The sequence below is a fragment of the Papilio machaon genome, chromosome W (genome assembly GCF_912999745.1).
Source record: "Papilio machaon chromosome W, ilPapMach1.1, whole genome shotgun sequence".
NCBI lineage: Eukaryota > Metazoa > Arthropoda > Insecta > Lepidoptera > Papilionidae > Papilio > Papilio machaon.
In genome coordinates, this window is record NC_060015.1 from 8,207,768 (window position 1) to 8,225,249 (window position 17,482).

General features: G+C 39.4%; 1 protein-coding gene across 1 annotated transcript; it reads left to right on the top strand.

The window, feature by feature from the left end:
- Positions 1-9,274: 9,274 nt before the first annotated feature.
- LOC123723067 lies at positions 9,275-16,835 on the top strand. The gene is made up of 3 exons (XM_045685610.1): positions 9,275-11,171; positions 15,473-15,711; positions 16,752-16,835. Exons 1-3 carry the CDS (start codon positions 9,275-9,277, stop codon positions 16,833-16,835), a joined length of 2,220 nt encoding a protein of 739 aa, XP_045541566.1.
- The last annotated feature ends 647 nt before the right edge of the window (positions 16,836-17,482 follow it).

Below are 17,482 nucleotides of genomic sequence, written 5' to 3' on the forward strand. Positions count from 1 at the left end.
GGCGGGGTGCTCGGCCTCTTCGTACTTTGTCGGTCTCTCCAAATCTCGGTCCCGCAGCACTCGCTGGCTCCTTAACTATGGTTGCGGGAAGTGGTCGAGCAGAGATCTCCTTCATCTCGCAGTAGGTATTGGCTATTGTTTTTAAAGGTCCGGCTAGTTCAAGATTAAGCCAGTTTTTAATTTGCTCAGCTGTTTTGAGAGTGCATGCTGTGTTTTCCTCGAGGGCTTTGAGCTTGTCAGCAAGATTATTTTGTATAGCTGTGAGTTCTTTAGAATGGGCCCTCTCACACTGTACAAGCTCTCTTGCGGCTTTCCCTTTTTCTTGTTCGAGAGCAACCATCAACCTTGCTCGCGATTCGGTCAGGCAGAGGACAATCTCATACAATCCTTGGAGACAATCGTTTGCTTCAGTCTTGCACTCTTTTTTCATATTGCCCGCCTTCTCTAGGGCATTTTTGCCTAGCTGCAAGTATTCGTTACTGGCTATAAGTACAAGCCAGAAAGTAGCCAGCGGTGCAAAAAATAACCTTAATAAAATTTCATTATTTTTAATTTTATCAGTAATTATCGGGGCATAATGCGTCGCAATTCCTTAAGCGGACGACCATCATTGTCTTATCACCGAGGACATATTATTAGAAGTATAGGGCTTAGTGATTGTCTAATTGGCCACATTAAAGTGGGTTTTGACTGCCTTGACACTTGTTATTGTTGACACATTGTAACGTATGTTACAAAAATTCAATAAGCTGACATTTCTGAACGGATTGATGACTCTGTGGCGCGAGCTGTCAGTTGATTTTACGACTTGTCACTGTCACTTTTTACCTTGACCTCGATGCGAAGGGCATCGACCCTGTATAACCTATAATTTTTATGTGTTTATTTAATCTTATACCAAATTCTTACTTCTTATCGAAATAACAATTGCTCCCCGTACTGGGTAAGTTGTGCAAAATATATTTTATTATTTCACTGTTATTTTTTCACTTCATTTCACCATGCTATGCTTTCCTATTTAAATATGAATTTTGCTCTTTTCTATATAATTGTAAGACTGCAACGGCCCGGAACAGCTATACTACGTACCGTCCTTGCTTCGCTTTCGGTTAAAACTAGTAACGGCTGCCGGGCACGAATTTATAACCGTGCCTCAATTTGTGCCATGTCCATTACAGGGAGTAAGTTTGGAATTTAACAACATCGACATTCGTCGGCCGACTGGCTTGATAAAGCCTAACGATCACCGATCGCTACTCACTCCTGGCATCGCTTTGCACCCAGGCTCAGCCCACGACTGGCTTGATAAAGCCTAACAACCACCGATCGCTACTCACTCCTGGCATCGCTTCGCACCCAGGCTCAGCGCGTTACAACTAGCAAGGAGCGTGCGGTACCTCAGGAACAGGGCCAGACCTTGGCGGAACCCCCTTTTATTAGTTTTTTTTTTCTTTATAAAATTGATCTATATTTTTTCTATTATTCATTTTAATTATTAATATAACATATATTCCTTTCTAATTTTTGTCACTTTTATTTTTTTTTTCCTTTTCCCTCATAAAAAAAAAGAAATAACGTGACAAAATGGCGCCCAACTAACGTGGATTTCCCTTGAGGTCTGGTACTGTTTTTTGTTTTTTTTTTTTTTTTTTTCGTGCTTTCTGGTGCTGGTTGTATGTCATTTTTTTTACTACTTTTGTGTTTTTTTTTTTCATACTTTAATTTGTTGGTAAGTTGTAAATACATTTTTTTTTCTCTTCATAGTAACTTACAATTGCTTTGTCATACGCATATCCACATTTAGTTTTTAATGACAATTTTACATAATCATTCTCATTGTTGTTTTGATTTATGAACTGCTTTATCTTGTTGTGTTGCAATACCCATATACCATCTATATTTTATTGTTTTTATGTATTTGTTGATTTTTTTTTGTTGCAATGATTTTGTTTTATTTTATTTTGCGGCTTGTTTTGATTTTATTTATGTTATAACATTTTGTAAAATTTTATTTGCATTTTTTTTTTTGCTTTGTCATTTTAATTTCTTGCTGTGTTTTTATCATTGGCATTAACTTATATTTTGCATAACATACCCAGTTGCACATTTAATGAATTTTAAAATGTCCTTCCCGGTTAAATTTTTGTTGCTCCAAAAATCAGAGTTAATTTATGAAGTCTTAATTAGGGGTGAAAATCCAGCTGACAATGTCCAAGAGCTCCGCCGTCAAGTAAATAGGCTTACACAAAAATACCCTTCCGAAGACATATTAGAATCTTGTTTAGACTTTTTAGATGATCATAAGGGGATTACAGAAGTTTTGTTGAAAATTAAAACTAATGTAGATTTATTAAAAACTGACTTGCAAAAATCACTTTTAGACAGAACCTGTAATTTATTTAATCATCTATATCATTTGCAAAGAATTGAAACTCCTAAGAAGTCTGAAAATATTTCTTTGCTTGTAAATTCAAAAGAACAATTTGAATCCTTATATAAACAGTTCAAAAAAATAAGTGCTTCTTGTTTTACTGAAGAGCTACCTAAGGCTGAACCTGGAAAAGACCTTTCGTTAGAAAATTTCCCTAGATTGTCTATTTCATGCGATCGAAGTCTTATTACTGATATGGGAAAAATAAAATTTGACGGAAAGGGCTGCGTTCGTTCGTTTATTGAGCGTATCGAAGAATTTCGCTTATCCAGATATATCTCTGATTCTAAAATGTTTTCTTATGCTTCTGATATATTTGTAGGTGACGCTCTTCATTGGTTGCACAGTGTTAAAAATTATGTTGATAACTGGAGTGACTTATTGCATTCGCTTAAAGCAGACTTTGATTCGGTGGACTTCGACTATAGAATGCTCGCGGAAATTAGGCTCCGTACACAAGGAGAAAAAGAAAACATTATTATCTATTTAGCTATTATGGATGGCATGTTTTCACGTTTGAGCAAGCCATTAAATGAAGACGAGAAGTTAGAAATAATTATTCATAATATCCGTCCCTGCTATTCTAACGTATTATTAACTTGTCCTGAGATTAAAAGCATCGATCAATTAAAGTCACTTTGCCGAAAGTATGAGCACATTAAAATAAGATGTGAGAATTTTAAAGAACCCTCTAGTTTGAATTTGAATTCATTGGCACCTGAGTTCGCTTATCGGCAAAATACTGATGTTGGTAAATTTCCCTCAAAATCTCATTCCTTTAATTCATCAAGTGTACGTAATAAATCTTTTAATAATAACAGTAATTTACATTTTAAAACTTATACTATAAATAATTCTTCTAACTTAACTACTAACAAATTTTGCCACCGTTGCCGGGTCAATACGCATTCCTTGTCAGAATGCCAAGCACCGCGTGTTATTTTTTGTTTTAAGTGTGGGTTAAAGGGTTATCGTACGCCAGAATGTCCCAATTGTAATCCAAAGTCTACCGAAACAAAAAACTAATAATTGAAAACCGTGTCACTACTAAATCTTCTAAATTTAGTAACACAGATTGGAAGAATTGGTTAATAACTATTAGAAATTTCTTCACGACTTACCAACTGGCCACGGTTTTCAATGAAATTCCTAGTGGAGATCCTAGACCTTATGTTAAAATTAATATTAACAATGAAACAAATTTAAATTTCTATGGTTTATTAGATTCTGGTTCCGTTGTAAGTATATTAGGTAATAATTCACATATAAATTTACTAAATTATAATTTAAAAATCTATACAGACTTAAAAATTAATGTTAACACCGCGGGTGGTGAACAGTTAACGTCCCTTGGTTACATGTCATTACCTATAAAATTTAAAGACGAGATAAAGGTCATCAAGACTCATATTATTCCTGAGGTTAGAAGTTGTCTCATTTTAGGCATTGATTTTTGGAAAGAATTTAAAATACTTCCAAATCATTTAAATTCAGTGAATTTCATATCAGTCCTAGAAGTAGATAAAAATAAATGCAACGATAAGCCAAATTTTCTTAATTGCTATGGTAACTTAAACTCCAATGAAAGAGATATCGCTGATGACATCATAGCGAAGTTTAGGCAAATATCCTTCGAAAGTAAAGGACTAGGCAGAACTTCCTTGATGGTTCACAAGATTGACACTGGGGATGCAGATCCAATAAGGCAGCGTTCATATCGTTTATCTCCAGAAAAACAGCGTATAGTAGCTGAGCAAATCGATGAGATGTTAGCCCTTGACGTTATAGAGGTGTGTAAGAGTCCTTGGTCGTCTCCCTTATTAGTTGTTAGTAAGAAGGATGGGACCTCTAGAGTCTGTCTCGATAGTAGGAAACTTAATTCTGTCACCAAGAAGGATGCTTATAGTTTACCGTACGTGACTGAAATCTTGGACAATTTACGCGACGCTAAATTCCTCTCTAGTATAGATTTATCTAAAGCTTTCTGGCAAATTCCCTTGAATGAGGCTGACCGTGATAAGACTGCGTTCTACGTGCCGAATAGAGGTATGTTTAGGTTTAAAGTGACCCCTTTTGGTCTCACTAATGCCCCAGCAACCCAACAGAGATTAGTCGATAAATTATTTGGACCAGAATTTGAATTTAAAGTATTTGCATACCTTGATGATATTGTTATTGTAAGTAACTCTTTTGAAGAACATGTACTAAATTTAGAACGTGTACTCGACGCTTTAAGGGATGCTAACCTCACTATTAATTTAGAAAAATGCCAATTTTTTAGGGATCAGTTAAATTACCTTGGATATGTGGTGGATTCTGAAGGTCTTCGTACAGATCCTGCAAAGGTACAGGCCATAGTAGATTATCCCACACCATCCACAAGGAAAGAACTCAAACGATTTTTAGGTACTGCATCGTGGTACAGACGTTTTATTCCTAATTTTAGTACGATCGCTGGACCTCTTAATAAATTGACTTCTACTAAAAAGAATTCACCACCCTTTCAATGGACGAATGAGGCTGACACAGCTTTTCTTAAATTAAAATCCATGCTTGTTGAAGCACCAGTCCTAGCTTGTCCAAACTTTAATTTACCTTTTGATGTTCATACTGATGCTAGTAACTACGGGATCGGCGGTATGCTATCCCAAACTATTGATGGAATAGAACATCCAGTAGCGTACATGAGTAGGAGCCTGACGGGTCCGGAGAGGAATTATAGCGTCACGGAGCGTGAAGCGCTGGCTGTGTTATCGGCGTTAGAACATTGGCGATGTTATGTAGAAAACGGCCAGACTTGTAATGTTTACACTGATCATGCGGCTTTAAAATAGTTTCTTTCACTTTCTAACCCTACTGGACGTTTAGCTCGATGGGGTGTTCGTCTATCCTCCTTTAACTTCACTATAAAACACCGTCGTGGTAAGGATCATGTTATACCAGATGCCTTATCGCGAACGGTACAAATTGCTGATATCAATTTAAGCCATAACTCTTTAAATACTGACGATAAGTGGTTTTTAAATATCTACAATGGTTGTATCGCTACACCAAACAAGTTCCCAAACTATAATATAAAGGATGAAAAGTTGTATAGATACATGAAATCTAGAAACCCTTTACATGGCGAGTTCGAATGGAAACTTGTCGTACCAAAAGAGTCGCGTTTAGAGATACTGACTAAAAATCATTCTGAACCAATTTCTGGCCATTTTGGTATATTTAAAACTCATAAACGTTTAGCGTTAAGTTACTACTGGCCTAACATGTATAAAGACGTTGTACAGTTCGTTACGGCATGTGAGACATGTTTAGCGTATAAACAACCAACACACACAACTTTGGGTCGGATGGGACGACCAAAAGAGTGCTGCCGCCCCTTCCAAGTAATCTCTATAGACTTGGTGGGACCACTACCTAATTCTAGAAAGCAGAATTCTTACATTTTTGTAGTAACGTGTTGCTTTTCCAAGTATTGTTTGCTTTTTCCTCTACGAAGAGCTACAGCGGATGGGATAGTTAAGTCTTTGGAAGATCATGTGTTTCTCGTCCACGGCATTCCACAAACGGTTATTTTAGATAATGGTTGTCAGTTTATTGGTCGCGAGTGCAGTGCATTGTTTAAGAAATACAAAATACCAAATATACATTTTACGCCCAAATATACACCGCAAATAAATACAGTAGAGAGGTATAATAAAACTATAGTCACTTCCATATCTACCTTCGTAAATGAAGATCATCGGTCTTGGGATGTAAATTTACCCAAAATTCAATTCGCGATAAATAACTCTGTTAATGAAACAACTCGTTTCACCCCGTCCTTCTTAGTGCACGGACGAGAATTGGTAACTTGCGGTTCTCACTACATTAATAATGACGATAGCTCTGACGAATTAGTATTTTTACCGCGTGATATTTACGCGGAAAATCTGGGACACTTGGGCCCAGTGTTCGACGCAGTGCAGGCCGCTCTTTGGCAAAGCCACATTAAAAATTCTAAGCGGTACAATCTTAGGCGAATTGACGCAGACTTTAACGTTGGTGATATTGTTTGGAAGCGTTGTTACTTCCTAAGTGATAAAGATTCCCATTTCAGTAAGAAGCTCGCGCCCAAATTCCAAAAATGCAAAATTGTAAAAAAAAGGTCACCTCTAGTTTATGTGTTAGAAGACATGACCGGTCGCAATTTAGGGGCATGGCATGTTAAAGATTTAAAGTTGTTGCAAGACCGTGTTGGCGCGTCAAGTAAAACTCCTTGAAAGGATTTTCCCGAGGTAAAATCCTCCCTGAGGAGGGGGGTATGTGTAACGTATGTTACAAAAATTCAATAAGCTGACATTTCTGAACGGATTGATGACTCTGTGGCGCGAGCTGTCAGTTGATTTTACGACTTGTCACTGTCACTTTTTACCTTGACCTCGATGCGAAGGGCATCGACCCTGTATAACCTATAATTTTTATGTGTTTATTTAATCTTATACCAAATTCTTACTTCTTATCGAAATAACAATTGCTCCCCGTACTGGGTAAGTTGTGCAAAATATATTTTATTATTTCACTGTTATTTTTTCACTTCATTTCACCATGCTATGCTTTCCTATTTAAATATGAATTTTGCTCTTTTCTATATAATTGTAAGACTGCAACGGCCCGGAACAGCTATACTACGTACCGTCCTTGCTTCGCTTTCGGTTAAAACTAGTAACGGCTGCCGGGCACGAATTTATAACCGTGCCTCAATTTGTGCCATGTCCATTACAGGGAGTAAGTTTGGAATTTAACAACATCGACATTCGTCGGCCGACTGGCTTGATAAAGCCTAACGATCACCGATCGCTACTCACTCCTGGCATTGCTTTGCACCCAGGCTCAGCCCACGACTGGCTTGATAAAGCCTAACAACCACCGATCGCTACTCACTCCTGGCATCGCTTCGCACCCAGGCTCAGCGCGTTACAACTAGCAAGGAGCGTGCGGTACCTCAGGAACAGGGCCAGACCTTGGCGGAACCCCCTTTTATTAGTTTTTTTTTTCTTTATAAAATTGATCTATATTTTTTCTATTATTCATTTTAATTATTAATATAACATATATTCCTTTCTAATTTTTGTCACTTTTATTTTTTTTCCTTTTCCCTCATAAAGAAAAGAAATAACGTGACAACATATTGTTCTCTTTGCTTTTCAAAGAGAATGTGAGATATAACAATATGTTTTTGTACAGATGTTTCTGTATTAGAAATCCACTGTAATCTCAGATTAAGAATTAATGTAATAAATTAATCAATGACCAAAGACAGATATGGCCCGCTTAATAGGCTACAGTGCCTTGAACCCAGACCGTAAATTTTGAATGGCGAAGCACTTATCACTTACATATGAATAGTATTGCTATCTCCGTTATATCAAAAATAATGAAATATGATAATGATAACATTGTAATACGAGCATCTGTCTTAACACTAAGATTCATTGTAATACTCGTAATTGTTTTAGACAACAATAAAGATGCTTTGATACGAAATTAAACAATATTTCTTTAAGATAAATCACTTATTACATCCAATATATTTAAATATATAAAAATAATAAGCCAAAACACATTTTTCATCGACACCGCTACTAACGTAACGTAAAAAAATGGTCTGTTCAATTTATATGGAGAGCAGTGATCTATAATTAAAAATGTTCATGATTTACTTATTCGTTATATTTTTCAAAACAATAATTATTACATAGTAAAGTCGGATGTTCTATTTACAAGTTCAATAGACAACAGAGTTCGGTCATGATGGCAACACTGAACATAAGATGGATGACTACGAAGTAGTTACAATCAGTGTTACCAACCCTACTGTTTTAACCTCAGATTAAGAATTATATAGATATGGCATGCGCGTTCACCCGTAAGGGACAGATAGAGAGTACTATAGACTATACCTATATATAAGTAAAAGGATTGGGGTTACCAGTTATTTGTTTTGTCCCGAAAATGAATAATTACGATATAATTTAATATATACCAATTTATATATTCCCAATTAAATTGTAATTAATAAATGTTATAAATATAAAAAACAATGCGTAATTTTTGTTTATGTGACTAAGATTAGGTAAACAGATTTTTTGGTAATACTTAGTCAATATGTATGTACTTAGTATGTTTAATATAAAATAATTAAAACAAGTTTATTCATTATGTGACCATTTATATACCAAAATGAACTTAACAAAACATAGATTCTTATGACACTAAAGTTTATTCAAAATGACCTCCGTGATTTTGAATACAGGCCTTCAATCTACTCGGCCAGTCGTCTATCGCAGCACGAACGAGGTCCATGTCAATATCGGCGGCTGCCTTAATCAAGGATGTCTTGAGTGACTCCAAAAAAAAGAATTTCCCGATATTTTTTTCCCGCTTACCGCTTCAACAAAGCGCAGCATCTCTTCAGTCTTAGGTCCATTAGACGATAAAAACAAAAATTTACATGGGACAAATTATAAAGCATACTCTTTAAAATCAACGGGATAAGAAAGTATCAAATATTTAAAAAACACAGCATATACTAGAATTAAAAACTCCTTTTGAAATCTGTTGAAAATAGTATTAAAAAATGTGAATTGTTTCATTTATATACATTATACATACTATAATTTATTTCCCCTAAATTCAGGGTAATTTTTACAACAAGATGGTGGTATTATTTTTACGGGTAATAACCAACCAATTTGAAAAGAAGTTTAATATGGCCGCTTAGTGGTTGCAGTGCTTAGGAAACCCAATAAGGAGGACTACACGCACCCCAGATCGTACCGGCCTATAGGACTCTTGCCCATTATGGGCAAGGTCCTAGAGAAGAAGATGGTACGGCGGGTCCGCTGGTACACTGCGCCAATGATCAGCCGCCACCAGTACGGCTTCATGCCGCAACGCGGTACCGAAGACTCCCTCTATGACATGATTCAGCACATTCGAGCCGAAGTTGAAAAACGGAGGCTCGTTGTGCTGATATCATTAGACATAGAGGGAGGCTTCGATAACGCCTGGTGGCCGGCTGTGAGGTGCAGCGTAGCCGAGACTCGGTGCCCCGTAAACCTGAGGCGCCTATTCGACCACTACTTTAGTGACAGAATAGTGCGCGTCAGGTATGCGGGGTCCGAGTGGACCCGAAAGCCGACCAAGGGGTGCGTGCAGGGCTCCATTGGGGGTCCTACGCTCTGGAACCTACTGCTGTATCCGCTCCTGGTGGAACTGAGGGAGATGGGCGTCCGCTGCCAAGCGTTTGCCGACGATGTGGTTCTGATGTTCTCGGGCAACAGCACCGCGGACATACAAGGTGCCGCCAATGTGGCTCTCGACCACGTTCAGGGGTGGGGAGTCCGTAATAAGCTAAAGTTTGCGGCCCATAAGACCCGGGCCATGGTTTTCACCAGAAAGCGTAAATACGACTCCCCACGTCTGAGCATGGGAGGGGGACACATTGAGCTGGTCACCAGCATGAAGATCTTGGGGTTAACAGTTGACGATAAGCTCACTTTTAACAAGCACATTGAAAATGTTGCAATAAAAGTGCAAAAGCTCTATCGTCAACTGTCAACCGCCGCTAGGATATCGTGGGGACTGAACCCCGAGATCAACAGAACCATATACGTCGCGGTAGTGGAGCCCATCGTCCTCTACGCCGCCAGTGTGTGGGCGCCGGCGGCACGGAAGATGACTACTCAAAAGTTGTTAGACCGGGTGCAGGGCGGGTTCGCTCAAAAAATCGTAAGGGCCTATAGGACGGTCTCTCTAAACGCTGCCATAGCACTCGCTGGCCTGCTTCCTCTCGACCTACGGGTACAAGAAGCTGCCCTTCTTTACGAAGTAAAGAAGGGCCACAGCCAGCGAGTGCTGCGGGACCGAGATTTGGAGAGACCGACAAAATACGAAGAGGCCGAGCACCCCGCCCACCTGGAATGGCTGCAGTTCGACTGCCTGACGGACGGTGACGAAGTTGCTCAGCGAGCCACCGTCGATGTAAGAATTTACACCGACGGGAGCAAAATTGACGGCAGAGTCGGCGCGGCGATATCCATATGGGATGGCGCCGCGGAGACTTCCTGCCGGAAATTAAAGCTGGAGAACTTCTGCACCGTATATCAGGCGGAACTGTATGCCCTATATGAGGACGTGAAGTTTGTAGTTAGGAGTCCCTCAAGGAGGTTTGGTATTTACTCCGACTCCAGGTCCGCCCTAGAGTCGCTGCGAAGTATCGAGTCCCTCCACCCCCTCGTAGGGAAAATAAGGAAAATGGTGAAAGGTTGTGTGGAAGTGGGGAAGGAAGTGAGACTGAATTGGATAAAAGCGCACGTGGGGGTGGAGGGAAACGAGAGGGCGGACCAACTTGCAAAACAAGCGGCAGTCGGAGTAAAGACCAAACCTCATTACGACAAAGTCCCTGTTTCATTCGTCAAGCGACAACTCCGATTGGACTCGCTTGACGAGTGGAACAGGCGCTACAAAGAGGGAGTCACGGCCTCGACAACGAGAGTCTTCTTCCCTGACGTGATCAGCGCCTACCCAGTGCTCCGCAAGATAGAGTTAGACCCCGTGCTGGTACAAGTTTTAACAGGTCACGGGGGGTTCGCAGAATACTTACACAGGTTCAAGTGTAAGACGAGCCCCTCGTGCATCTGCGATCCGGCACGGGGCGAATCCGTGCTGCACGCCCTTGTAGAATGTCCTGTATTTGGTAGAAGTAGAGCAGATTTGGAAACTGAAATAAAACAGAAATTAGTATTAGAAAACATAAGTAAATTAATAAGAAGTAAAGAAAGCAGAGAAAAATTCATAGAGTATAGCAGAAAAATAGCAAACAAATTAATAGAAAGGAATAAAACATAATCCGAATGTTGTCGACCTTAGTTAATAAAAAGTTAGCTAGTTACCGAATTATTGTGATATTATTTTATTTTAATTATAATTGCCACTATTTTAACAGGAACTTTAAATTTAACATCCTTAGATACGCTTAAGCAGTATGACTCCTTAGTATCTTATACGTATATTTTTAAATTCATTGAAACGCAAACCTTTCAATATCTCGATTTGAAGATAAATGGAGTTAGGCCACTTTCAAAATAAGCGGCTCAAATAATAAATTTCACTGGAATATCGGACAGGGTTGCTATACTAAACATCCAACTAGATAATCACATTCTTTCGCTCATCCAAGTGTATGCGCCAACAGAAAGCTCGCCAGATACCGAACTAGAAGAATTCTACAACGATCTTAGACAAGCCCACAAACTAGCTAAAGAATATATACTGATAATTGGAGATTTTAATGCAAAAATAGGCCAGTCTCGAGGCGAAGAAGATATGATTCTGGGAAGATACGGTTACGGAGAAAGAAATAAAAGAGGAGAACAACTTATAGAGTACGCATTCGAACACAGATTGTCCATAATGAATACCTTTTTTAAAAAAAGACGCAAACAAAGATGGACTTGGATATCACCCGACGCGAAAACTAAAAACGAAATAGATTTTATCATGACAAATAACCGTAGAATAGTAACTAATTGCGAAGTTCTAAATAACATTAGATTCCCGTCAGACCATAGGTTACTACGCGCCACACTTACCTTAAAAGTACCAAAGAAGAGCAGAATAAACTTTAGGAACTCCCAAAAAACACCACAAACAGAAAACGAAATAAAAACGTATCTAAACAACTTAAAATATTTTCTAGAAAATAAAAAAATAGAATCCAGCAGTGCCCAATCCAATTACAATATACTAGAAGAGGCTATAACATACTCACTAAAGCAAAATAAGACGACACAAGAAAAAAAACAAAAATACTAAATGAGAAAACACTTAATCTTATCAAAAGGCGCACGGAACTGATACATGATAAATATAAAAATAAGGAAAAGAGAAACAAATTAAGCAGAATATATAAAGAATGTAATAAAGCAATTAGAAACGACTATAGCCAATACAGGAAAAATATAATATCGAAGACTCTTACGCAATTTAGAAGCGCCAAAAGGGCATTTAACACGTTAACTGCGGATTGAGGCAGAACAGGCCCAAAGCGTGACTTCTCGCTGGTGCGGCAGTCAAAATCGGGTTGTTTCGCTCTGTGCGGGAGGCTACTAGATCAGTATTTCTATGAGTACGACAAAGTCAAATATATAGAAATGTTTCTCTTGCGATATCTAGCCCAATGGCGTAATTAGATAAAAATGAGGTCCTACAGGCCCCAAACGCACTGAAAAGAAATTAAATACGCCTAGTGCGGATTGAGGTCAAATCTATCTCAAAATTTGTAGGCCTCATGGCCGCACTGCACGAAGCGCGGGCGGCGCGGGCGCCGCGCATCCTAGCTTAGTGTTGTGAAAAGTTTCGATAACGTTTTGAGTTTCGAGGACGTTTTGGCAGGATTTATTAAAGATTGAGCGTAGAACTTTATTTTAAAATCCTTAACGTTTTAAACCAATAATACCAAATAAGTCAGATGAAGTACTCATCTGACTTATTTGAAAATGTTTATTGGAGTTATGAGAAACTATATTGACCTCGGTAAAAATTTTACTTATACCATACAAAACCTAAATTACTGCAACTTTGAATTTTAAGGGGGTGGCCTATGTCTATGATGAACCAAAAGTTCATAAATCGGACACAGAATGTATTTACGAGCCAGAAACACAACACCAATAGCCAAGCTACTATTAACTAATTCTACTTAAATAGCACGATTAATACGTCTTATACTTAATATAATATTCGCACGCACGCACGCACGCACATTCACCACTAACAATACTCAATTATCATCATTATTTTGTGCTCAGTTGTGGATTATTCTTCACTGTTATTTTAAGCAAGTCACAGTTCCATTCGAAGTTTAGTCCATAGTGGCAATTTTTACCATTGTGTGCTGATCATCGTTTTTGTACAGAGAACGTTGAATGTTTTTGCTGATTATTCGCTGAGACGAGAGCAAAAGCTTGCTCTCGTCACACCATGACTAAAATCCAATATTTCAATAACAAAAATCCCCTTTGCAATTTTGCCCTTTTTTAAGTGTGGATTGTTTTGCTAATGCTGCAGCATGGGACTTGATGTACCTATTACTCATATATTTTAATGTTATATTTATATTTCTGGTTTACAATTCCAGATTCCTTAATAGTAGGAAGTCTTATCTTCTTTTGGAAAGTTCGAGTTGTTTCTTCGGTGGCCACGGCTGCTATACTGAAATTAGTAAGACTAGGTACATACATACATACACACAGACCCACACTCTCACATATGTACTACGCGGTAACGTAAACGCAAACAAGACATATATTAGTATGTTATGCTACTAGGTAGCAAAGTTGATTATTGCGTGCGAGGTGGCATTGTTCAAAGGCGACCTCTACAAGAAAACCGAGCGACCAACAATCATCATGCTCCCTCATACGATGTTTTTCAACACACTTGTGAGTAAAAAAAAGAAGAAGTAAACGCAAAAACACTTACGAAATCCAAAATAAACAACAAAACTCAAATTAAAAAAAAAAAAAATTAAAAAAAAAGGAAATTTCCTTTCCTTTCAGGTATAGTAAAATAACTACGCGCTAGGGCATAATTTGTACCATATATGCCTAAAATCGATGAACGGATAAGTACACGCACAGACAAAGCCACGCACACACACACACAAACACACAAACACACACGCAGCCACACGCGCACGCACAAACACACACACACACGCACGCACACACACACACAAGAGATCTAAAATATATATTTTATTTCAAGATTTCCTATCGGCAGATGTGCTGATAATTTGTTCCAAAGAGGTGGTCAAAGAAAGCGCTGCGTAGGTTGCTACGAAAAATTAAGATTGACATTGAATGGCACGCAAGCTGCTAAGAAAACTAAAAAAAATGTGACTTTTTGTGTCCAGTGTGACAAATCTTTTTGTTTACCATGTTTTAATGAAAAACATTTTCAGTGATTAATACTCAATAAACATTTATCGTAACTACGACTCTCTTTTAATCCCATCACTAGTCGATGCATTAATTGACCTTCCTTTCAGTGCGATTTGAGGCAGAACCGATGACAAATTTTTAATTTTACTTTATTCATTAACGAAACGTCCTAACTCCAGGCGAAGCTAGATTCATATTATGCACATATTTAAGTTCATAATAGTGAAGTTTCAAGCAAATATCGTCTAATTTGGATTTTTTAAAAATGTTTTTCGAAAACATAATTTTGTGAGGCAGGAGAGGCCTCAATAGCACTGGAAAAAAGTTCAACTTTGCCACGAACAGACCTCAAACGCACTGGCTGAAAGTTCCGCCAAAATGGCCTCGCAGCTAACGTGTTAAAGAATTAAACCTACAAAAACCTTGGATACAAAATCTACAAACTAAAAGCAAAGTTACCCAAACAAGACAAGAGATCTTAGAACACGCTACATCCTATTATAGAGAACTATACAAAAAGAGTGGCGAGGACAACGAATCAGACGCAAAAGCAGTAACCTATTCGCAACCAGTAAGGCCAATTGAAAGAGAGCGTCGGTGGCTCAGGGGTTAAGCACTTGACTTGCAATCTGCAGGTCCTGGGTTCGAATCCCGCCATGTACCAATGTGTCTTTCGATTTTCGATTTACATATGTACATTTATCCGACGTTCTTACGGTGAAGGAAAACATCGTGATGCAACCTGCACATATCTGAGAAGAAATTCAATGATATGTGTGAAGTCAACCAACCCGCACTTGGCCAGCGTGGTTGACTATGGCCTAGTCACCCCTAAAATTGGGGTAGGCTCCGAGCCCCTCAGTGGGGACGTATAGTGAGCTGATGATGATGAAGGCCAATTGACGAAAACGAAATGTACTTACTTATAAAGAAATTAAAAACTCACAAAAGCCCTGGACCTGACGGAATAAACAACGAAGCTCTAAAGCTAGGTGCACCAATACTATTAGCACACCTGACAAAACTTTTTAATATGATACTATTTATTTATTAGCAGAGGAAAAAGTACCAATCCAGTGGTGTATATCGGAGATCGTGCTATTGTACAAAAAAGGCAATCCTAAAGATATCGGAAACTACAGACCGATTAGTTTGCTTAATAGCTTGTACAAACTCTTCGCGATGATGCTGCTACAAAGAATTGAAAAAGACATCGAAGACGGACAATCAATTGAACAGGCTGGCTTCCGCGCAGGTTTCAGCACACTCGACCACATACACACTGTTGAACAGGTAGTTGAAAAGTATAAAGAGTACAATAGACCGTTGTATTTAGCTTTTGTAGATTATACTAAAGCGTTCGATACAATTAGCCACAAATCAATATGGTCAACGCTAATCGAGTTAAATGTTAACCCCAAATACATTAATATTTTACGATGTATTTACACTAACTGCAAAAGCAAAATAAAACTCGAAAACTGCGGAGAAGATATAGTACTCGGCCGCGGTGTAAGACAGGGCGACCCCCTATCACCCAAGTTGTTTATAGCTGTTCTCGAAGGAATATTCCGAAACCTGAACTGGAAACACAGAGGAATAAATATAGCAGGACGACAACTAAGTCACCTTCGATTCGCAGACGATATTGTTGTTTTCTCTGAATCTGGTCGCGCACTCGAGAAGATGCTGATAGAACTTGACGAGGAAAGCTACAAAATAGGACTAGAGATGAACGCCGGTAAAACCAAAATAATGACCAACAACTACCAAGTAGAAATTGTAATAAGAAATAAAACAATAGACTATGTTAATGACTACATCTATCTAGGTAAGCAAATCTCATTCAGGAAATCTAACAACGACGAGGAAATACAAAGGAGGGCAAACATAACTTGGAAACGATTCTGGTCATTTAAAGAGATTCTCAAAGGAGATTATTCCCTGAGAATGAAAAAAATCGTGGTCGAGACCTGCTTATTACCCTGTTTGCTATATGGTTGTCAAACCTGGATCTTTACAAATAAAGCCAAGCAAAAGATAGTGTCGACACAACGCGCAATTGAAAGAAGCATACTAAATATCAGGAAAATACAGAAAATACGTAACGAAAGAATTAAACAAAAAACAAAAATATCTGATGCCCTAACAAAAGCGCTAAAATTGAAATTTCAATGGGCTGGGCACGTCAGTCGTGTCACTGATTCGCGATGGACCATAGAAACAATGCGTTGGAAAGGACCGGCGGGGAAAAGAAGTGTTGGCAGACCAAACAAACGGTGGGCTGATGACATTACTGAAAGAATAGGGACCGATTGGATGGTACTTGGCAGGGACCGAAAAACTTGGAAAAGGTTGAAGGAGGCCTTTACCCAAATGGTGTGGGAGGAGCCACGGCTCCCTTACCTTCCGACTGACACAGGTGCTGTCCGGACATGGCTGTTTCGGACGGTACCTGTGTCGGATCGGAAGGGAAGAGACGATGCGCTGCCACGGGTGCGGCGCCGATGAGGATACGGCGCAGCACACACTTGAAGTGTGCTGCGCCTGGACAGAAGAGCGCCGCACCCTGGTGGCGGCGATAGGTGGCGACCTCTCACTTCCCGGCGTCGTGCGCGCCATGTTGGGAAGTGAGAGGTCTTGGAACGCGGTCTCCTCCTTCTGCGAAACTGTCATATCGCAGAAGGAGGAGAGGGAGCGGGAGCGCGAAGGGGATCCCCTAGCGCCCCCGCTCTGGCGCAGAAGAGTGGGGAGAAGGAGGCGGCAATTTGCTGCTGCCCTTCTCCCCATACCTCAAAATTGAGGGCCCCTTAGGGCCAAACGCAGGCGGGGTCACGGAAGTAAGCTAATGCGTTTCCCGTGGCCCCGCCGTAACGCGTCAGAGGGCAGTCTGGTTTTAGTGGGTATTCCGGTCGCCTTCTGCGGCCGGCGAGTCCCACACTCCCTACGCCATCGCACAGCCCGGCGTAGGGGTGCGTAAATGCATTTCCAGACTTTAAAAAAAAAAAAAGGCCTTTACCCAAAGCGGGATCCATATCTGAAGCTGTGCAACTAACCATACTAA